Consider the following 22,568-nt stretch of genomic DNA (forward strand, 5'->3'; position numbering starts at 1 on the left):
TGCAAATGGTCGGCTACAAAGCCATCTCTCTCTTTCTCTCTCTTTCTTTAAAATCCTTAATCCTGCCAGCTGGGAATTCTCGGTGGGGGAGAAGGGGGCCATAAGGGCTCACCCCCAGGATGTGGGCGGGGGGCGGCATTGCTGTCAAACAGCTCTCAAGAGGTTTGTTTTGTCTCGTCCCTTGCAAGCCCCAGCCTGGTGTATGCTCAGCTCGGCTCTGGGAGGCCTTTCATTGAAAGGTGGCCCTGTCCTGTCCTGGACTTGACCTTAAGAAGAAATTGGCCGGATCGCTGGGGAGGAAGGACGGCCCAGTGGTTAGAGCACTGGCTTGGCTCTAACCACAGGCGATGGGTGTCTTCTTGGGGCTGCAGTTCCCCGTCTGGACCATGGGGGTAACAGCCTGGCCCTACCTCACAGGGGTGTTGTGAGGACGAAGCATGGCAACGTGTGGGGGGCTCAGATACTGGTGGGTACCATGTGAGCACTGTCTGTTGATAATTGCTATCATTGTCTTCAAAAGCGAACGTCCTAGGGGAGTGTTGCAGGGTGGGTTTGTGAGGGGGCTGGGGGGGGCACTGCTTTGTGCAGGGGGGGGAGATTTCCCTGCCCTATAGCTGCTGCCTTGGGGTTTGCTTCTGTTCTCTGCTGCAGGACGGGGGGGAGGAGGGACTCCATGGGGAGGAATTAGCAGCTCTCTGGAGCTGCAGGGGATAACTGCGTTCCGGGCATGGTCCCAGACAGAGAGGAGCTTGGGCTGCAGCACAGATCTCGCTGTGGGAGCCTCAAAAGGCCTGAAACATAGAACCCCGGTTCAGCCAAGAATTTGGGGGTCTCGTGAACAACCCCCCCCACCACCAAAACCCGCTTTCATTTGGGAAATGCCACGTCCCGGTTCAAAGGGGACGTTCGGCCCACACTGCGAAGTGGGTGGGTGTCGTCACCGCTGGGAGGGGCGGGTCCTGGATGGGGGTTTGCTGCCCTGACTGCCTGGAACACCGATCGCCTCTTGCTCAGGCCGGACAAAGAAACCGCTCGATGCAGCCACTCGGGAGGCTCCTGGAGAGAGAGGCTGGAAATGCTGACACGGCGCTCACAGCCGGGCCGGTGGCATGAGCGGACCAGGTGCCTCCTTCCCTGCACACCCGGCTCTGGCTTCATTCCTTTCCCAGCACGTGCTCCCTTCAGTCAACCTTCGCCACCGTCCGTGGGGGGGCTGCAAGCCTTGGCGTGCCCTGGCCACGGATCTGCAGCCCAACGAAACCTTCGAGGGAGAACCAAGGAACCAGGCGCTTTGCTGAACAGATTCAACCGACTATGGGATTGGGGCAACTGACCTCTGTGCAGGCTCCATAGGCCTCACCCGTCACACCAGCCAGCCGTTGCACTCAGCCCCGGGCACAGCAGGATACGGATCGTGCCGTGTGGATTGTGACCAGTGCAGGGGGTCTCCCGTTCCCTGCCAAAGCAGAGGATCGCATTCCCTATTCAGCACCGGAAATGTCCAATGGGTGATTGTATTTTCATGCATTTAACCAGGGAGAAAATTCTCTTTGCCGGCTGTAGCCCCAGGGGAGGGGAGGCAGGATCTATTTAGAAAATACCCAGATTGATCTGAGCCGTTGAGGCGCTCGGCTCCAAGCTTGAAGCTTGTGAGGTTGAGTCTCTCTTGGTCTCATCCAGCAGCTGCCAAATGGGCACCCGCTCCCTCGGCTTAGGGCAGTTGAAGGCGGTCGGACGTGCTGCTGACCGCATCGCTCCCTTGGCTAGGAAACCGACGGGCCTTAACGGCATCAGCCCCGTTGGCTTGGGGGACCTTCAACTTTCTGAACCCAAACAACATGGAGTCTTTCCAAAGGAACAAGGGGCTCGCGCTGGAAACGGACAAGGACGGGGGAATAGAGACTGACCAGCAGGGAGAACCTTCGTAACAGCTGCTGGAGGACCTGACCCCAGGGAAGAAAGGGTGGGCGACCTGTTGCCTGGGACGTTTAGGCGGAGATTAGGGGATTTGGATGCCTGGTTCCCAGGCATTTTAAGAGCCTCCCTCACCCCCCGTAGGCGGCTCTGAGAAGCCTTCAAATGAGTCTGGGAAAACACTAGTGATTCTGCAGCAGGGCCCAGTCCTGCCTGTGCTCTGGGAGCTGGACGAAACAGGATTTAGGGTTTGAGGTCAGACTAGGTCAGCCAGCGATCACGTCTGGCTTTATAATGCCTTTGTGGCCGGGTCCTTCCCGCTCCTCCCTGCAGTTTGTGAGAGGTTCCCGTGGGAGAGTCCCTGAGCCCAGCTGAATCTCGAAGACAGGCTGGAGAATGTGATGCCCCAGGGGTAGCGATCGCAGGTGCTGAGATGAGGACAATCTCCTCTCATGTCTCGGGGAGGCAGACACCTGCCACGGCATTCCCAGCCAACCCCTAGGTTAAGCAGGTGCAGCTCCATCCCCGGTAACGTCCCTGCGGCCCTGCTCTGAGATCCCCTGTGCCCGGCTTCTGCTCTGCCTTACCTGCCAGGGCTAGCACCTGGAAATCCGGGCCCCAAAGCATTACCAGAGCGGCCAGGCAGGAGGAAGGTGCCTCGGTGGGCTGGGCTGAGCCGGCAAACCCCAAATCCCCAGTTTGATCTTGATCCTAAAGGTCCTTGTGGGGACGTTTGCGGGTCCTGTTGGTTATAATGGTGGAGGGTATTTTATTTCCCATCCATACGTCTTTATTTCCAGTCACCGTTCTGAAGATATCAGGGGCCTTCAATGGATGGGATCTAAGCTTTCCAGGGTCTTATTCACCCCACCCCGGGGCTGAAAGCTTCCCCCACCCCCAGCCTGGTGTCTGTGGGACGCCGGTGATTTGCAGTTTCCGTGGTATAGAAATACGGGGAACGGAGGGCAGAAAGCGAATGGCTAAACAAACGATTGAGACGTGCTTAGGGGGGAATTCACTAATAGAGGGCAGGGGGAGGGACACCCAATGTGGATTTGGATAACTGGGATTTTTGGAGAAAGGGAATTCGGATCAAGGGGACTGTGCTACAGGTCCCAGGCACCGCTGCACTAGCTCTGTCCATGGTGCTGAAATGCAACCGAGCCCATTGGAGCTGAGAGGTGACCACTCCAGGACAAGAAAGATGTGTCTACACTGCCCCTGGCTGGCCCGTGCCAACTGACCTGGCTTGGGGCTTAGCCTAAGGAGTTTACTTGCGGTGTGGACGTTTTGGGACACTCCCACCTCACAGGGTCTTAGAGCCCAGCCTCCAGCCTGAGCGTGAATGTCTGCCCCGCAAACAGCCCCTCAGCCCGAGTCCTGCAAACCCGGGTCAGCTGGCACGGGCCAGCCGTGGGGTTTTAATCGCAGAGTGGACACACCCGCCAAGGGCGTTTTCCAATCTCGGGCTCAGCCCGGGGGGGGATTGGGATGGAGGAAGGATGCGCCTTGAGGACACAGCTGGGCTAGGAATGGCCGTTTCTGCTGGAGCTATGGCACGGAGGATCCCGGCGCTGGAGTCTGCGTGTGCGGCAGCACCGGAGCCGGCTGGAGAGGAGCGGGTGACGAGGCCATGCCCGGAGCCACGTACGCTCTGCAGCTCTGTGCCCTCAGCCTGACCTTCGCATCCCAGCCCAGTTGCAGGCATTTGGCACCACGTCACTCCCAACCACTGATGTAATCCAGGAGACGAAGACGTAGCCCGATCCAGTGGTTGGAACTGAAGCCAGACGTGTTCAGACTGGATGATCGCAATGGTCCATTCTGGTGTTTGGAATCTGTAGAGCTATGAAACACTTGGGAGTGGGGGGTGCAAAGTCACCCCCTGGCTGAGCGGTAGCATTTGGCTTATGTGGCAGAGTTCAGGCGCCCAGACAGAGGGATGGAGGATCAACTCTCCTGTTCCAACAGTGGTCAGCACCGCAAGCTGCCGAGGAAAGAGCTAAGCCAGCTACACTCTGGAAGGAGATTGATTCCTGACTCCAGCGGGGGAGCATCGTGTGCACTGAAGCATGAGGATTGGGTGTCCATGTCCGCCAACATCCAACCGGAAACAGGAGGGATGAATGGCTGTGGGGGCAGCTCACCATGGGTAGGATGGGCTGGACATGTGACATCAGAAATGCCAGCCCGTGGTCCAGCCTGAGCCGGGAAAGAGCTCTGGCAAAGGCGGCCGAGAACACGCAACGAAGCTGGAATTGCAGCGCAGATGGGCGATGGCCGGGGGAGGTCTTGCAACCTGGGTTCTCCTCCTCCCTCCATGGCCGTGACCCAGTCCCTTGCCTCGCTCGCGGAGGGGCCGGGCGTTTTGTGAGTGCCCTTGGAAAGTTTCCCAGCTGGGTGGGGCAGGTGTGCACCAGCTGCTGTTGGCAGAGCGTGGCAGGCACTGTGCCATGTGCAAAGAGATCCATGCCAAGGGGCCCCTCGCCGGGCAGAGCGCCATCCCCCCGGGGAGGGGAGAGCAGTGTAGCATTGGGTGAGTAGCTCTTTAAAAGGCACCGGTGTTTTGTTGTTGCGGCTGGTGCGGCAGCCGGAGCAGGTGAAGGAGCCAGGCTGGCGAATTCATGCCAGCAAAACCCGCCCGTCTAGGACTCAATGGCCTTTTGATGGCTGATTGGCGCGCTTGCTCCTTACCCACCGCCAGACGGGGAGTTCAGGCTGGGTGTCCCTCCCTCTCGGTCCAGGGCCTGGGCTCTCCCCATCCGACCCCCTCACTGTCCAGGGGCACTACCATGCCATCCAGTTGGGCACCCCCATGGCAGTGTTTTGCCTTAGATCCACCAGCGCAATGAACTCAGGTGCCAGCCAAGAGTCCTCAGAGAGCAGCGGCCGTTATCATGAGTTGGTTCCAGCTCCCCCCTGCTTGGCTGGCAGATTCCCTCCCTCGGCCCTGTTCTCCCTGCGCGGTGCGGGAGACGGGCTCTGACTCACTCCCACAAGGCAGAGGTTTAATCCAGGCAGCCGAGCGTGCCGCGCTGCAAGACGCCTCCGGGGCCCCAGCCTGGCGCGGGGCTCTCAGCTGGGCGTGCTGGGAGCAGAGCTCGTCCAGCGGAGAATTAATGACGCGAACGAAAGGAGCCAGATCGTGGGCTCGGCCTCAGGGCTCCATCGCAAATCCCGGCCCTTCGCGTCTGCTCGTCGCGGCTCTGCGCCTTGCCGCTCTGTGTGCCCAGGGTGCTGAGTGCCCCCCTCCACCCTGGGCCTGGAACCCCAGCCCAGCCTCTGTCTTCCAACCCCCCTCTCTGCCCTGTGCCCTTTCCCTCGGCCTGCCCTGTACCTAGACCCCCCACCTGCTCTGGGCCCTCTGTGCCCACCCATCCTGCCAGGGGTCCGCATGCGAGTTATGGGCCTGCTGTGACAGCTCCCCGCTGAGACCGCTGCTCCACAGCTACGTCTCACACGCACAACTGCACGACACACCCACAACTACACACCTCCTGAAGGGCCTCGGTACACAACACCCTTCCAAGGGCCTCACCACACACACAGCTACACAACTGCATAACACACACACAGACACAGAGCTACACAACACCCTTCCAAGGCCCTCACCACACACACAGCTACACAACCGCATAACACACACAGAGCTACACAACACCCTTCCAAGGGCCTCACCACACACACAGCTACACAACCGCATGACACACACACAGACACAGAGCTACACAATTCCCTTCCAAGGGCCTCACCACACACACACAGCTACGCAAGCGCATAACACACACACAGCTACACAACACCCCTTCCACGGGCCTTAGTACACACACAGCTGTCACAGTTGTGACATAAACATGATTGTGATGCCCTGTCCAGGCTCTAAACACAGCTACCCAACAGCACAACACACCCACAACTACACAATACCCCCTCAAGGGCCTCAACACACGTCTAGGTCCCTGGACAAGACACCCACACCACCCCAGCTCCCCAAGGTAGGTGACAACTGGCTCCAGCCAGAATCCAGGGCCCAGGCAGCCCCAGTGGCTAACAGTCCCACCCAGGGAGCTCGGGTTCTCCTGGCTGCGGCTGGGGCCATGGGGCAGTGTCTGAGTGGGGCGGCGGGGGCAGCTGGGGGCTTAGGGGGGGCATTAAGCAGGCGGCTCCCTGCCTCTTCCCTGCTCCCACCCCATTACAATCAAGCCGGTTCCTGTGGCAGCTTTGATCCGGGACTGGAGAGTCCCAGATTGTCCTTGCCTTCTACAAAGGGGAGCAGAATACCAGGTAACAATCTCTAACCCAGGTGGCCCTGTTCAGTCCACCTCGGCTCCAACTCAGCCAGCCCCCTGCGCTGGGCCGGGTTTGTGGCTGCCCTGGGCTCTTCTCCTTCAAGCTCCGATTAAAGCCCTACGCTCAGGCCGTGCCCAGCCCTTCTCTGTGCCCGGCTCCCCACGGCGCCCTGCTGCAAAGACACACCTCCTTGCCACAGCCTCGGGGGCACCCAGGCCCCATCTGCTCCGGCTCGTGGGATGCAGTGGTGTTTCAGGCTCCGGGTGCGACAAGGTGGGGGGGGTGGGTAACACCTTTCACTGAGCGTGCCGGATGTGCTGTCTTGCGCTAACTAGTCCACCTTTGGTCCTGGCTCAGGGCTGGGTGACTTGTCTCCTGCCCTGGCAGCCTGTCACATCCAGAGGCATTGCCCCAGATTCCCAGCCGGGCCTGGCTCCAAGTCTGGGTTGCGGCCGGAGGCCCCCGGGTTAGCTGTGAAGTGGGGGGGTGGGGCGGCAGCAAAGGGTTAACAGCTGCTGGATGAAGGTGCCCCCCACTCCCGGTCCTAGGCTCAGAACTGCTGCTCCTCGCTAATTCCCAGCTGCCCCCCCCCCCCCCCCAGCCCGCACCACCCAGCCTGGGAGCTGCAGAGACACAAACTGACGCCACTTAATGGAGTCGAAGGGGGCTGTCTGGCTCACGGGGACGGAGAATGGGACACAGAGCCTTTACCCGCTAGGGGGCTCTGGCTGTGATCTGGCCCCAGGGCAGGGGACTGGCTGGCTCAGGGGCTCAGGGACTGGGATATGGGGCCTTTACCCGCTAGGGGGCTCCAGCTGTGATCTGGCCTCAGGACAGGGGACTGGCTGGCTCAGGGGCTCAGGGACTGGGATATGGGGCCTTTACCCGCTAGGGGGCTCCGGCTGTGATCTGGCCCCAGGGCGGGGGACCGGCTGTCTCAGGGACTAGGATATGGGGCCTTTACCCGCTAGGGGGCTCCGGCTGTGATCTGGCCCCAGGGCGGGGGACTGGCTGTCTCAGGGAGTGGGATATGGGGCCTTTACCCGCTAGGGGGCTCCGGCTGTGATCTGGCCCCAGGGCGGGGGACTGGCTGGCTCAGGGGCTCAGGGCCTGGGATATGGGGCCTTTACCCGCTAGGGGGCTCTGGCTGTGATCTGGCCTCAGGGCAGGGGACCGGCTGTCTCAGGGACTGGGATATGGGGCCTTTACCCGCTAGGGGGCTCCGGCTGTGATCTGACCCCAGGGCGGGGGACTGGCTGACTCAGGGACTGGGATATGGGGCCTTTACCCGCTAGGGGGCTCCGGCTGTGATCTGGCCCCAGGGCAGGGGACCGGCTGTCTCAAGGACTGGGATATGGGGCCTTTACCCGCTAGGGGGCTCCGGTTGTGATCTGGCCCCAGGGCGGGGGACCGGCTGTCTCAGGGACTGGGATATGGGGCCTTTACCCGCTAGGGGGCTCCGGCTGTGATCTGACCCCAGGGCGGGGGACTGGCTGACTCAGGGACTGGGATATGGGGCCTTTACCCACTAGGAGGGGTCAGCTGTGATCCAGCCCCAAGTGGGGGACTGACTGGCTCAGGGGCTCAGGGACTGGGATATGGGGCCTTTACCTGCTAGTGGGGTGCTGTCTCTGACCAGGTGAGAGCAACCGGTTGGCTCTGTGGGGCTTAGGGGTGCCCACTCCAGTCTGGCTCAGGTTGCGGGGCTGGCTGGCTTGTGGGGCGACCTTAACGTGACCCATCAGAGCCCTTTAAAGCCCCACATGTGCCTCTCCCCCCCCTCCCCCAGGAACTGATGCCACATTGACACCCATTCCCCTGCCATGGGGTTGATGCTGAAGCCGCAACACCATCTAGTGGCCATCGGTGGAACTTTCCCTCCATGCCAAGCAAACTTGTTCTTTTTCCCCCAAAAAAATATTTCGGCTAACTCCTGTTGGAAGGGGAAGTCCGGGAGCTGATTTCCGGGCGCTGAACCATGAAGCCACAGAGATTTGCTGATTTTTTTGGGGGGTGGGGGGTGGAGATAGGGCGGGAGAGGCACTGGTCCATCAGGGCACCGTGAATGGAGGGGTACACCCCATGCATACACAGATACGGGACCTTGCCCCTCCAGGGGCACTGGCCCTGATCTGGCCCCAGGGCAGGGGACTGGCTGGGTCTGGGGGCAGAGAATGGGTCAGCGGGGGGGCTTTCCCTTTTATGGGGCACCAGTTCCAATCTAGACCCAGGGCAGGGGACTCGCTGGCTCTGGAGGCAGGAAATGGGTCAGCGAGGGTGTGGGGGGGGACTTCCAGCCCTAGATCAGGCTTGGCTCCGAGGAGACTATGGGCCTTTCACCTGAAGCACTGACTCCAGCACCGCAGATGGGTGCTGGTGCGGTTGAGTCAGCCAAGCTGGGTGTTCCGGCTCAGGTTTGATCCCCCCTCCCCATGCCCCAAGCCCAGCAGTCATGGCCCTGGCATCTCGAGCATGGCTGTGATGGCGTCTGTGACCCTCCAAGGGTGGCCTGCGGCCTCCACCCCATCCCCGTGACTCCTGGTTAGGAAACACACGCACGTGGGCTCTCAGCCCCAGGAAGCCAGGGGAGTGGTGACGTCTCTGCGTCCTGGGACATGGCCTTGGCCCTGTCGGGGAGCTGAATGCCAGGATGATGCGGCCCCGTTAGCTCTGCCTGGGCACCCAGCCAACCTGGTCCCCCCGCCCCGTCTAGGAGGCGCTGGCAGAGGCAAGCAGCGTGGCCCAGCAGTGAAAATGCACTCCGTTACCCAGAGGCTTTTGCGCTGGGGTCTTTATTCCCCTGCCCCATAGTGACCCACTGCTGCCACCCGCCAGCCAGTGGCACACCGCTACCCGACCCCGTGCACCTGCGGGAGGGGGCGTTAACCCACTGGGCACGGCCTTGCCGAGGGGGGAGGGCAGAGCCTGTTGTCCAGCCCCTCCCCAGGTGTGCCATGGGGCATGCCCATTACACAGCTCTTTGCTGAGCGTTTGGGGGATGCCCAGTGCACCCCAAGGAACATGAGCACCAGGAGATGCTGCTCCAAAGGACACAGTAATTCAATGACTCTTATACCCCTCGTGTTGCTGGCTCATTCGTGGCAGCACATCTGGGGGCCTGGGAAAGGATCCCCCGGCCCCTGCGTCTGGCTGGGGGCTGCTCCTGATAAATAATAGCACCACCACTGGCCTCTCCAAATGCCCCGGGGGCCCGTGGCAGGGGAGGGGTTAACGTGCCCTCCTCAGCCCCAGCTCCCCCCACTGGCAGCTCAGCCAGGTTCCCCTGTGTTTGCACCCCTGGGGAGCAGCCACATTACGTGGCTCCCCCTGCAGGAGACACCTGGAGCTGCAGCCTCCCCCTGGCCTGGAGTACAGAGGGACTCGCGCCCACCTGCCTCGGGATATCCACATCAGGTGGTGGCCACCCCAGGCACGGCTGGTGCCAGCCCATGGAAGGGTTTCCCGCCCCCCCCCCCCCAGGTGACGGGGCTGCCTTTTGCTACCAGCATTTGCCTGGCACTGGGCGAAAGCCTGGGGCGAGGGCTGCAGCCGAGTAATCCTGGCCCTGTCCACTGGTCCCACCAGCTTCTCCTCGCACGGCTGGGCCAGCGTCACAGGGGCCCGGCTGTGTCATGGGCCCAGCCCACGAGTGTGCCCTGGCCAGTCCAGAGTCCCAGGCGATTGACGTCGGTTGTGGCTCCCGGTGCAGCATTAGCAGGGGCCCAGCACGGGATGGGGGCATAAGAAAGCAGCCCAGGGCACGTGAATGTTTTACCAGGAAAAACATCCATGCAGGGACCGGAGATGATGCAGAGCAATTAACCCCCTAGCTGCCAGAGGGGCTGGGGCACGTGAAACCCCATAGGGGCCTCATCGTCCATGGGGTACAACACCTCAGACTGGGTTGCATGTAGGGTGACCAGATGTCCTGATTTTATAGGGACAGTCCTGCTATTTGGGGCTTTTTCTTATATAGGCACCTATCCCCCCCGTCCCGATTTTTCACCCTTGCTATCTGGGCAACCTAGTTGCATGTAACACTGCCCTGGGGACTTGAACGTGGGACCTGCCGTACTAAATGCATCAGCTCCTTGAGCGGAAGCACCAGGCCTTTAGTAACAGCCTCCTAGCCCCAGGGATCAGGTGTGGCAGGTGAGACCTCGCAGCCACGCTGCCCAGTGGGTCAGACAGGGCACTGGACAACCAAGATCGCTGTGCCTAGAGGTGGTGCGTGCAGCTTAGCTCTCCTGCCCCAGTCGCTGGGGGGGTTAAACAAGGGCCTTGCTGTCAGAAGCATCGCTGCGTCTTGTGGTTTTCGTGAGGCCTCGGGCACCAGGAGTCATGGGAATATGGAAAGGGGCGGAAGGAATCTACTCCCCTTGCCAGCGAGCAGCTGAACAGGTCCAACAAGCACTCAGACATGACGGGGTTCGTGTGGCTCACGTGCCTGGAACGATGCCAAGCGTTGATTAGATTCCTGTGGGGTTTCACTGGAACCTGTTATGACTGGGGACTTGGAGCCATGGGGCCCCTGCTGTTGGCTGCGGTCAGGCCGGCTGGGAGCGAGGCCACACGGGGCTTAGCTCGGGAGATGGGGGTTTTCGTGGCAAACGCTCCCGGGGAAACCCCATGTGCTCTTCAGCTGGCGTGAAAAATCCAGGCTGAAACTGCAGCAAATTCAGCGGGGATTGGGGTCCTGCGTGGGAGCAGCGAGCCGTGCATTCAGTCAGGCCAGACGGAGGGTGGCCGAAGCCCAGGGGTGACTGGCAGGGGGCACTGTGGGTTGGCATTGAGGGGCATTAGCAGAGCTGGGGGAGCCCAGGGCTGGCTTGTACATTCGAGGGCTGGGTGGGGGAGCACCCTGATTTGAGCTAGGTGGGTGTGGAACGGGCACCAAACGTGGCTGATGGGTGTGATAAGTGCCTGGATATGGGGGGTCCACTGTAAACACGACACAGAGCTGGGGCGGGATGGACAGCGCCAGCCCTGGGCGCATGGCCCAGCCCAGCCCTGGCCTTCCCAAGCTGCCCCAGGGGAAGCGGAGCCCTGCAGGAAACGTCAAGCAGGTGCCAGCCGGGTCCCAGCTCGCTGATCTGCTGAGCCAGCCCTTGGCAGCACCCGTGACCTGCTGCCGCCCTCCTGGGAAACAGCGGCTCTGTAAGGGGAAGACCCTGAAGGTGGCTGGGGGGATCCCACGGCCGTGGAAATTTAAAAAAAAAAAAAATTAATGGAGATATCCTATCTCCTAGAACTGGAAGGGACCTTGAAAGGTCATCGAGTCCAGCCCCCTGCCTTCACTAGCAGGACCAGGTACTGATTTTTGCCCCAGATCCCTAAGTGGCCCCCTCAAGGATTGAACTCACAACCCTGAGTTTAGCAGGCCAATGCTCAAACCACTGAGCTATCCCTCCCCCCCAATCAAGGGGGTTACACCAGGGGGCAGTTTGGTTCTGAGAATTGCTCCTTTCCAGCTGCCCTCCCACCCCCCGAGATGTGGATGCCCATAACTTCCACCAGGGGCTGAGCGTAACCACTCACATCCCCCAGAGACAGGGGCCTGCTGCCAAGGACCTGTGGGCATGAAGGCTTGCCCCCGTGTGTGAACAGCTGTGTGTGCATGAATGTGTGTCCACAGGTGCATGGATGGATCCCTGCGCATAGGAATTGGGGGGTGGATCTGAGCCTCACCCTGCCAGCAGCAGGCCCAGCTGTTTGCATGCCAGCCTCGTGCCTTGGACTTAATGCCCCATCTGCCCCAGCCAGCTCCTGATGGGCACATGCCAGCAGCACTCCCAATGCTGCAGTGGGCATGGCCCCTTGCTGTGCCCAGCTGTCAGCCCTTCCCATGCATGAGCATCCAATTGATGACGGCGTGGAAAGAGTCAGCACGTGACTGGTGGGGGAGGGCAGGTTGCAGGGCGAGCCCCATCTGGGCTGGGCAGAACTAGTTGGGGGGGGTCATCCGCCTAGGGGGACTTGCTCTGAACCCCTACCCCCCACATGCACAACCCACCACCCTCCCACCAGCTTTCAGACACTGCAGGGAGAGTAGGGAGCAACTGCCCCATGGGGTAAGTTATTCCAGTACTGTCCACGAGGGGGGGCTTCGTGCCCCTTCCTCTGAGCCAGCCCGTCCCACTGAACTCAATGGGCAGCTGTGGCCTGATGACCTTGACGCTGGTGAAGCTAGACTCCGGGTCTGGGCCAGCCCAGCAGCACCTACCATTGCTGGAGCGCATCTTTGCCCTGACCCTGCTAGCCCCGTCCTCCCTCAGCCTGGGAGGCCAGGAGCAGAGGAGAGCTCTGCATACCTGAGCCTTCTTTTGCTGCACCTGGCCTTTGGACCACTGCAATGGGCCCCACGCCCCATAGCAAGGGGCCGCCGCTGTGCTGGATGGCACCTTCTTCCTGTACTCTCCAGCTCTCTGGTAGCGATTCCAGAGGTGGTGGGGCCTGGTCAGCATTTCTGAAAAGCGGGAGCCGTTCAACTGCCCCTCTAATGCGCCCACCTCGGGGGTGCAACGCATCAGCCCTTGAAACAGCCACTCAACAACAGGTTCCAGCTGCTTGCCTGGGGTGTGGGGCTGGGGGAGTTAGGAGGTGGATCCTTAGAACCAAGTTGCCAAGAGACCCTGACAGTTAATTGGAAGAGATTTCCACCCAGGGAGCAAATCGGAGCTATTAATCACCCAGGAAGTGTATTATGCTAAGACAGGCAGCATGGGCTAGCGAGCAGGGCACTGGAATGGCAGTGGGAGACCTGGAGTCTAGTCCCGGCTCTGCCGCTGATGACTTTGGACAAGTTGCTTTCTCCTGCCACGTCTGTGCCTCAGTTTCCCCTCCCACCTCTTACTAACAGCGCCCGGCCCAAAGGGGCCCTGATCTCAGCTGGGAACGCTAAGTGCTACCTTGTAATTTTACAGCACAGGTTTCAGTGGTTTTTGCCTGGAATCCAACCCAACCCCCTTTCCCATCCAACACCTTCATCCCCCAAATGCACCAAACTCAGGAAGGGTGTTTGTTTGTTTTTTAAAAAAAGAGTCATATTTATTCACCAGGGAATAATAAATACCACTTAAATATCAAAGCACCAGCAACAGCTGCAGCCAAACAGTTCCGCGACGGCAGGCGAGACACATTCACGCTGCAGCTGCCTTAAATACAAAGAGCCTCGCGGCTGGCTTGGGAAAAAAACCCGCCCTCAGCTTCAGACGTTGCTGGGTCCCAAGAACCATGAATAAGTTACAGGCAATAAATATAAATAGGGGCACAGTCCTTCAAAGGGGAGTGCTTAAAGTGATTATTAACAATCACAAACCTTAGCACGTCTATGCACATTCCTTTCAACTCTTTGCAGGACCCCAAGAATTGATCCTCTGCAGGTGTCGATCAGCAAAGCCAGGCTGATTTACATCCGGGGAGGAGGCAGACCCGAGTCACTGATCAGCATCAGAACCATCCCCCAAAGGCCAGCTGGATCCAGATTTGCTCCTTCCCGTTACATGCCCAGACTGTGCCAGAGCGGGCCGTGACGGGGTTCTGTGGCTGCCCTGGGGATTCGAACCAGAGGAGGCAGGGAGCTGGCAGTTTCCGCTCAGCGCTCTGCAGGGCTGCTGCCCCGGCGATGGCAGAGCCAGGTGCACACACTAATTGCATTGCAGAATGCTGCCTGGAGGAGGCGCTGGTTCTGGGAATGCCACTCCGGCTCTGCCTTGCTCTGAGTTCACGGGAACTCCAGGTTCAGGAGGGAGGACAGCCCAGGCGGGGGGTGGGCACGAAGCCACGCCAGCCCCCCAGATTTGTTATACGGCTCTTTTTCCACGCACACAGCCCTTCCCATCCTGCCGAGCAAGGATGAGCGCATGTGCTCCGAGGCACCAGCCCCTCCTTTCCTTGACTCTGATCTGGAGCCAACCCGTTCGGCCGGGGCCCGTCACCCCACGGGGAGCTCGGACGCCCCCGGCGCCAGAGGTTCTGTCTCCACCCGCGTTAGCGGCTCACAAACTGCAGGTTGATGTCCTTCTCGGGCACCAGGAGGGTGCGGGTCATGGGCCTGACCGGGCCCTGCTCCGGCTCCGGCTTCACCTCAAAGTGCATCAGGATCTGCCAGGAGAGAGGAGGGCGGGTTAGCACCAGTCACGCCAAGGCTGGCGGGAGGGGAGGGGAGTATGCAGTGGGCCCGATAGGAGTGCACGGGGGTTGGGGGAGAGGGAGCAATTGGCCTGGTAGGAATACAGTGGGGGAGGGGGGCTATGGGCCTGGTTCCCATGCAGTGGGGGAGGGGGCTATGGGGCTGATACCAATGCAATGAGGGGGGATATGGGGGGCTGGTACCAGTGCAGTGGGAGAGGGGGGCTATGGGGCTGGTACCAATGCGGTGGGAGAGGGGAACGACAGGGCTGGTACCAATGCAGTGGGAGAGGGTGACTATGGGGCTGGTACCAATGCGGTGGAAGAGGGGGACTACGGGGCTGGTACCAATGCGGTGGGAGAGGGGCCTATGGGTGGCTGATACCAATACAGCGGCGGGCGGGGGGGTCTATGGGTGGCTGGTACCAATGCGGTGGGAGAGGGGGGGCTATGGGGCTGGTATCGATGCAGTGTGGGGGATGCAGTTTAACAGGAATTAGGAGCCCCCCCCCAGCCCCGGCAACCACGTTTTGCCACCGCAACGCTCAGGGGCAGCTCGGCTCCGGCACTCACCCGGGCCAGTGCCAGGTGCACCTCCAGCTCCGCGATGCGCCTCCCGATGCAGCTGCGCTTGCCGACGCCGAAAGGGATGGAGGCGTAGGGGTGGTGCGAGGCGTCCTTCTGCAGCCAGCGCTCCGGCTTGAAGGAGTCGGGCTCGGGGAAGAAGCGGGCGTCCCGGGAGGTGGCGTAGTGGCACAGCGTGATCAGGGTCTGCAAGTGGGGGCAGAGAGGGAGAGGCTGCAGGGTGAGACATGGGTACGGGCACCATGCCACGCGAGCAGGGTGGGGGGAGATATCCCCTCAGCTACACACTGCCTCCTGCTAAGGCAACCGGGGGCTGGCCAGTCACAGCTGGGGAGGAGATGCCCCCGCTTCCAGGTCAGCCCCCCTCCCACTCCCTTCCCCATCCCGTTAGCTACGCAGTTAGCTCCACTCACCTTCCTGGGGATGAGATATTCTCCCACTTGGATGTCTCGGTCTGAGATGACACGGGCATTGCCGGGGATCACCGGGTACAACCTGCCGGGGGAGAAGGGGACATGGCCACACGTGAGTCACAGGAGCCGTGATCCAGCCTCATGCTGCAGCCGGACGGCTGTGGGTTCGAGCCCCGCACCCAGCCTTGGGCTCATCCCAGCAGTGGGACACTGGGCAGCTGCTTCATCCCCACTCCAGGCACTAGCCTCCCAGCTCTGGGGGCTGAGCTCCACGGGGGATGGATGAACCCTGGGATCCCAGTACCCCAGGCGGCTGCAAGCTCCCAGCAGACGCACCATGTCCCCTCACAGCCCTTGTGCAGCAGGCACCCAGCTGGCTTCCCTGGGCGAGAGAGCAGAGCCAGCCCCGTTTGACCTCCTAGCAGCGCTCACCTCAACGCTTCCTTCACCACCGCCTTCAGCAGGGACATCTGGGCCACGTCTGCGGCCGACGGGACGGCGCCGCCTTTCATCACCCTGGTGATCTCCTCATGCAGCGCCGCCTGGACCCGGGGGTGACGGGACAACTCATACAGGCTCCAGGACAGGGTGCTGGAGATCTGCAGGGCAGAGGAGAAAGGGAGGGTTAGGAAGAGGCTGGATCCCTGCCATTGGTGCCGGAGGGAAAACGGGGCATCCCCGGCCGGGCTCCAGCTATACTCTGGGCGCCGGAATCAGTTCCATGCAGCCGCCACGGCCCCCATTCCATTTCTCCAGGGATTCGATCCCCGAGGAGGGCTGCCGCTAAGCAGAACTCCTAGCAGCAGAGTTCTCCTAGCAGCAAACCTCCTTTGCCTTCCTGCTCCGACTGCCCCGAGCCAGACGTTCCCGCGACACTTACCGTGTCCACCCCGGCCAGCAGCAGCTCGGTCACGTTGCCGTAGATGGATTTCATGGAGAGCTTCTCCTGGGCGAGGTAGTAAGTGAGGTATTTGCCTTCCACCGTCTCCCCCCGCAAGACTTTCTCTGCCACCTCGGTCATTCGCTTGTCGATGTGGCCCTTGGCTGGAAGAGAATGGACGCAGGTCAGCCCCACAGCCTGGGCTCGAGAGCTTCCCCCCACTTCCCCGGCTTTCCAACAGAGCCAGCTCTAGGCAGGACTTCTTCAGAGGAACCCAAGGGATTCCGGTGCCCAAAGCCCACCAAAACTGAACGGTGGGCCTCTAGTTCCCAGAGGCGTTTTTGAAAGTCCCCAAGTCTTAACTGCCCCCTGTTCAACTGCGGTTTATCGGTGGCGGTGTTAATTTTCCGGTTTAGTTGCTAATGCTAATACCCTGAGCAACGACTGATTTGCTGCAGGGAGTGGAATCTCTTTCCAGTTGCCCCCGATCTTTGCTCCAGATCGCCTGCCCCAGGGGAAACGAACCTGAAGTTCCGACGGGGAGTCGGGCCCGGGCCTGCGCACACACTCACCTAAGCAGCCAACCCAGGCTGCCCGGCCCCAGCACACTCACCAAAAGCGAACATGTAGTCCCAAGACTCGCAGAAGATCTTCCAGGGCTTGGGGAAGACGCGGTGGAGGAACTTGGGCATGGCCATGGTGAGGAGGGTCATGACGAACATGCGGTTGATGGAGCGGATGAAGGTCTCCGTCTCCTTGGGCACCTCGGGCTCCAGGCAGCCGATGCGGGATTCGAAGAGCACGGAGGAGATGCCTAAGGAAATGAACCCGGAGAAAGTCAGAGACATGAGGCCCCGCGGGGGGAGGTGTTTGGGGCGTGGGGGGGGAGGGTCCCTCAGGCAGATCTGTCTCCAATCTCTGCGCAGAACTTGCCTCTCCCTTCCCAGGGGCCCTGGCCCACCCCCGGCACCGTCCCAGACATGCACCTTCCAGGCCGAATTTGTAGAACTCGCCCGCCACGTCCTTGACCACGTGCTGCTGGTGGCGGCTCCGCTGGTGCTGCAGCCGGCGGATGAGGTCGCTGACCACGCCGTTCAGGGTCCCCGTGTACGACTCCACCTCCTTGGGCTTCAGCATGTGTTTGCCCAGGATGCTGCGAATCTTCTGCCACTCCTCGCCTTCTCTGGTAGGGCCAGAGAGACCCGGTTAGCCCCCAGGAAAGCAGGGTTCAAGTGCCAGTCTGCCCACGCCACCCCTGGGCTAATCTCTGCCGCCCCCTAGAGGCAGCGCCCCCCTAAGCCAGGGCTGAGGCGCACTCCCTGGGCCACGGGATGGGGGAGGGGGGAAGCTTGCTCTGACGTGATGCACCCACTACTCAGTTCCCACGGAGGTCAAGCCGGCCCCGAGCCCATCTGCAGGAGCCCAGCGGCCGGCAGTGCTGGGAAAGCGGCTCCCTTGGCTAGCCCACGGGCCTGCACGCCCTCTGCCAGTTACTCACACCCTGCGCCTCTGCTCTGAGCGAGCCGGCCCCGCTGATGAGAAACCCAGGAACCTGAGTCACACCGCTGACTCACGGCCCAACACAATCCTCTCGCCCGACTCATGCCTCTGCCTGGGCTTGCGCAAAGCCTTCTTAGCTCATGGGTGATGGCCTTCCGGGCCGGGTCCCGTGGAGACAGCACTTCCCCCGGCCCAGAGGGAGCCGGATCCCGCTTGGCACAGAGCCACCAAGGGAAGAGTCGGCAAATGTGCTAGATGGACCCCCCTCCAGGAGAGGAGGTGACCCCCACAATCTCCCCATTTCGGGGTCTTTCTTGGCTCCTTTCCCACCAGGCACTGGCAGGTGAGCAGCAGGCAGAGAGACGTCTGTTTTTCTGCTAAACTCCACTTTGTTTGGTTCCCGCCCCCTCCCTCGCCTCTTGTCCTGCCTGACGCCTGCAATGGGAGGTCTCTGGTTTGCTACTTGTCTGTACGGCACCGGATCCAGGAGTGGGGCTCATAGGTGCCACCCAGAACGCAGATATTTGGGGGGGTGGATTTTCAGGGAGTCGGGTGACGGTCAATGGGATTTGAGCCGCTAACTCCCTTGGGCAAAATCCAAGCCTTAAATATCAGTGTATTTTGCAGCGGATCATCGCGTTGCCTGGTGTCTCCAGGACCCAGTGGGTCCTAGGATGTTTCCTGCAGCCTCCCCACCCAGCGTGACCCTCGCGCCCGCGTCGAAGGGTGGCGGAGTCGCCGACTTACGCCGTGAGCAGCCCGTACGCGTGGCCCCGGCACACCCGGTAGTCCTTCCAGGAGGACAAGTCGGAGCGGATGGGGTGCTTGCCCTCTTGCCTCAGCACCTGCTCGATCAGGCTGGGCTCCGCGACGTGGACGGTCAGGATCGGCCCAAAGCTGGCTTTCCACACCGGCCCGTATTTGGCTTTTCCTTCGATCTAGGAGGGAAGAGGAGACAATCCGTCAAGCGGGCCCCGAGAGGCGTCGGTGGCACTAGGAACTGCTGCCGGGGGAGGCCAGCCACCCCTCCCCATCTCACTTTGACCCCAATTGGTCAGCTCCTTCGCTGGGTTCTCATCACCAGCTGGACCGGGCACGGAACCCAAAGGCAGAGCTGGTTAGAACCAGGCAGTCCTAGCAGGGTGGTTACAGGTCAGCAACGAGAACATGTGGGCGCTTTAAGGGCAGGGGGGACAGAGCCATGAGACAACGGTGCATTATAGGGATCTATTCCCCTACCACCTGCAGCCTACACACCCAGCTCCGTCCTGCACCCCCTCCTGCTAGCCTCTGGGTTGGATCATTCCCTGGCTGCCAGCAGAGACGAATTGCAACGGACTCCTATGAAACTACATTGTGTTTCTCTGCAGCCAGCAGCAGCTCAACCCAGGCTTCCAGGGATCGGGATCTTACAGGAACGTCTGGGCAGACGTGGTCAGAAATCGAGCCCGGAGAGGGTCAATGATCTCCCAGCTAGATTCTGCCCTGCAAGAGCCCCCGTTATTCAGAGCTCTCCTTCCCCTCCAGCCTCCACCACAGATTCGTTCCCCTGAGCCCACGGGGCAGAGAGAGAAAGTCGAGAGAGAAACAATGCCTTGTTTGCTAGGAACGTACTCAGGGCTGGATGCAGTCAGCGCAGGAAATCGAGGCTATTTTGTGCCTCCACCCAGGAAGGGGGTTGTGTTACATGGGGTTAAAAACACCAAACCCTAGTTCCCCCACAGGCAGTTTCTATTGCTATCTGTTCAACTTCCCCAACTGCACCAGGAGACCGTTGGGCAAACCAAGAGCGGCCGCGAAGCCAGCGTGCTCTTGTCCGTTTAAATATCTGGATTTGCAAATATGCCGTGCGGGGTTCAGAGGCAGCTGGAACACCTGCCTAGTACTTAATCGATGCTCTGCTGAAGCCAGTCGCTCCATTCTGACCCTCTGTTTTCCACTCCTTTATTGGCAAATTTAGCTTTCGGGCTCAGGAACTACATGGATTTCGCCGCATCTTACTGCTTTGGGGTTATGAGCTGGGGTGAGGGGAAGACTAAATATCTCTAGGCTCTAAAAGAAATGGGTTTTGTTCGGTGTTGCACATGGATAACTCAAAGACCGCAGCTTTCACGTGTATCATTCACCATGTGGCTCATCCTGAGAGGGGAATATTCATTTAGCTAAGTTTGGAAGTGGTTAAAAATTAGCCGCAGTGGATCGTTCCATTACCATTACTTTTTAAAACCCGTAGATAGCTGCACGCAAGTTTGCAGAGCCACACAAGCAGGAGACGTGCGGCCGCAGAGAGGCGAAAGAATGCAAGATTTGCTTTATCCGTTTAAAAATTGTTCCCACAGTGGTGCGTATTCACAATTTTGGGCAACTTTATGAACTTTATCCCAAGAAAGCACTGATTTCGACAGGGATTTTACTCAGACAGTCTGGGACTGAATAGCACAAATTCGCTCCGTGAATAAAGTTTACCCAACGGTATTTCCCCCCGTTTTTGTTTTTTTTTTCCTTTCATATAAAAAAGAGTTAAATACCCCCCAAAAAAATCCTCCACCGCCAAGAATGTAAAACACACACGGGTCAGAAAATTGATATGACGGATCTCCAGGTTAGCCCTGCTATATTGCACATCCTTTTAAAAAGCACAGAAAATAAAGTTCGCATATTGTATGCAGCGGAACTAGCAATACGAAATACAATGCTCCCCTTTACGTATCAAAGCCACTATTAAAGGGTGCAATTAATTTACACTGCAAATGCAATTCACTGTTTCCGCAGCCCAGTGAGTAAAAGTTGTGTGGCTCAGAATCAGTGTCAATTTACACAGGGTTAAACTAACACGTGAACGGATTGATTCCAGGTAAACCTATGTTACGTCAATTGATTTTTGCAAGCCGGTCGGGACATATATGGGGTAAAGCATGACTTCATGTACACCTTAATTTATGTACGCCTCTGTACATCTATTGTTTCCCTCACTGCAAGTCACACATTGAAACGACATAGACAAGTAACCAAAAATACATCTGTACATATTTATGGGGACTTCCACCTTTGAATGTCCTGACTCTGGAGATATTTAAGAGTAGGTTAGATAAATGTCTATCAGGAATGGTCTAGACAGTATTTGGTCCTGCCATGCGGGCAGGGGACTGGACTCGATGACTTCTCGAGGTCCCTTCCAGTCCTAGAATCTATGAATCTATGACTCTCAAGTGTTCAGGCTGGGATTTATAAACAGGGCTGGAATTTCAATGAATGTTGAGCCTCCAACTCCCATTGACTTAGTTGAAAACCCTGGCTAGAACTTTTTTTTATTAAATGCCCAGCAATGTCTGTGGTGACACTGACGGGAAATTCTCCAGTGGAATCTGGTAGATTCCAGGCCCATTGGGAAATCTGGTCCTAAATCCTAACCCCTATATGATGATGTTCACTAAAGGCAGGACCTAGTTAAAGCTCGGTAATTCCACGCACCCCATACATTAGTAGACCCTTTACAACCTCAACTAGTCTGATGCAGAAAGTAAGACGTCGTGTGCCAAGCAGCAAGGTGGGAAAGACACCACAGAGGCAAGGTCCTTACCTGTAGCTCGTGCAGCCTGGCCAGTCCTCTTTTGCAGAAGAGATCCGTGAAGAAGCCCAGTGCACTGGGTCCTGGCATGTCCTCCAGGGTCTTGTGGGTCTTGATCACTCTGGCTGGTGCCTTGAAGCCGAGCTCAGCCCAGATCTCTGGGAAGCCCCTGGTGAGCAGGGAAGCCCTGCTGGCCAGCTTGAGGGTCTGAGGCATCCTGGCTCAGGGCAGCTGGAAAGTGGATGGAGGAAGAAAGCTGAGGAGCAGATGAAGTCCTGGAGCATCTTTCTGGGTTTATTTATAATGGGACACATGGAGCCAGGGAGGCCACGCCCCCTGCATCCTCGTCCCCGCCCTCCCTGACGTGCGTCAGTGTCCTCTTCGTTTACATAGGAGCCCAGGCTGCCCAATCAGAACGCGGGGTGGGCTCGGTTGGGAAAGCGGGTGCCCGAAGCGAGCCGGCTGCTCGCCACGTGGGTTTCCGGCGAAGGGGCAGATGCATCTGAAGGGGGGGGGGGGAGATGGGCCCCGCGATGGTACGGGAGGGCAGAGGTGGGTATCTGGGGGTGGGTACCTCAGGAGAGGAGAGATGGGCAGGGGAGATAGGTACCTGGGGGGCAGAGAGGAGTATCTGGGGGTAATAGGTACCTGGGGGGCCGAAGGGGGTACCTGGGGGTAATAGGTACCTGGGGGGGCAGAGAGGAGTACCTGGGGTAATAGGTACCTGGGGGGCCGAAGGGGGTACCTGGGGGTAATAGGTACCTGGGGGGGCAGAGAGGAGTACCTGGGGTAATAGGTACCTGGGGGGCAGAGAGGGGTACCTGGGGGTAATAGGTACCTGGGGGGGCAGAGAGGAGTACCTGGGGTAATAGGTACCTGGGGGGCAGAGAGGGGTACCTGGGGGTAATAGGTACCTGGGGGGCAGAGAGGAGTACCTGGGGTAATAGGTACCTGGGGGGCAGAGAGTAGAGTGACCAGACAGCAAGTGTGAAAAATCGGGACAGAGGTGGGGGTAATAGGAACCTATATAAGAAAAAGACCCAAAAATCGTGACTGTCCCTATAAAATCAGGACATCTGGTCACCCTAGCAGAGAGGGGTACCTGGGGGTAATAGGTACCTGGGGGGCAGAGAGGGGTACCTGGGGGTAATAGGTACCTGGGGGCAGAGGGGGTACCTGGGGTAATAGGTACCTGGGGGGCAGAGAGGAGTATCTGGGGGTAATAGGTACCTGGGGGGCTGAAGGGGGTACCTGGGGTAATAGGTACCTGGGGGGCAGAGAGGGGTAC

The 22,568-nt window shown here is 59.5% G+C and overlaps 1 protein-coding gene across 1 annotated transcript; it reads right to left on the reverse strand.

Annotated features, from left to right (window-relative positions):
- Positions 1-13,227: 13,227 nt before the first annotated feature.
- LOC128827978 (25-hydroxyvitamin D-1 alpha hydroxylase, mitochondrial) lies at positions 13,228-21,552 on the reverse strand. The gene is made up of 9 exons (XM_054012231.1): positions 21,293-21,552; positions 18,460-18,650; positions 17,199-17,395; positions 16,826-17,026; positions 16,213-16,376; positions 15,765-15,931; positions 15,333-15,414; positions 14,908-15,105; positions 13,228-14,307 (listed from the first exon to the last, which is right to left on the reverse strand). The coding sequence occupies exons 1-9, from the start codon at positions 21,494-21,496 to the stop codon at positions 14,194-14,196; spliced, it is 1,518 nt and encodes a 505-aa protein (XP_053868206.1). The 5' UTR covers positions 21,497-21,552; the 3' UTR covers positions 13,228-14,193.
- Between the last annotated feature and the right edge of the window lie 1,016 nt (positions 21,553-22,568).

This window comes from Malaclemys terrapin, chromosome 23 (assembly GCF_027887155.1).
Source record: "Malaclemys terrapin pileata isolate rMalTer1 chromosome 23, rMalTer1.hap1, whole genome shotgun sequence".
Classification (NCBI taxonomy): Eukaryota; Metazoa; Chordata; order Testudines; family Emydidae; genus Malaclemys; species Malaclemys terrapin.

Excerpts from the sequence above, each read along its gene's own strand:
- LOC128827978 (XM_054012231.1), bottom strand. The coding sequence starts at position 21,496 with ATGCCTCAGACCCTCAAGCTGGCCAGCAGGGCTTCCCTGCTCACCAGG. Across the intron at positions 16,377-16,825 it reads GGACTACATGTTCGCTTTTG|CCAAGGGCCACATCGACAAG; the intron begins GTGAGTGTGCTG and ends ATTCTCTTCCAG. Across the intron at positions 15,932-16,212 it reads TGCTGGCCGGGGTGGACACG|ATCTCCAGCACCCTGTCCTG; the intron begins GTAAGTGTCGCG and ends TCTGCCCTGCAG.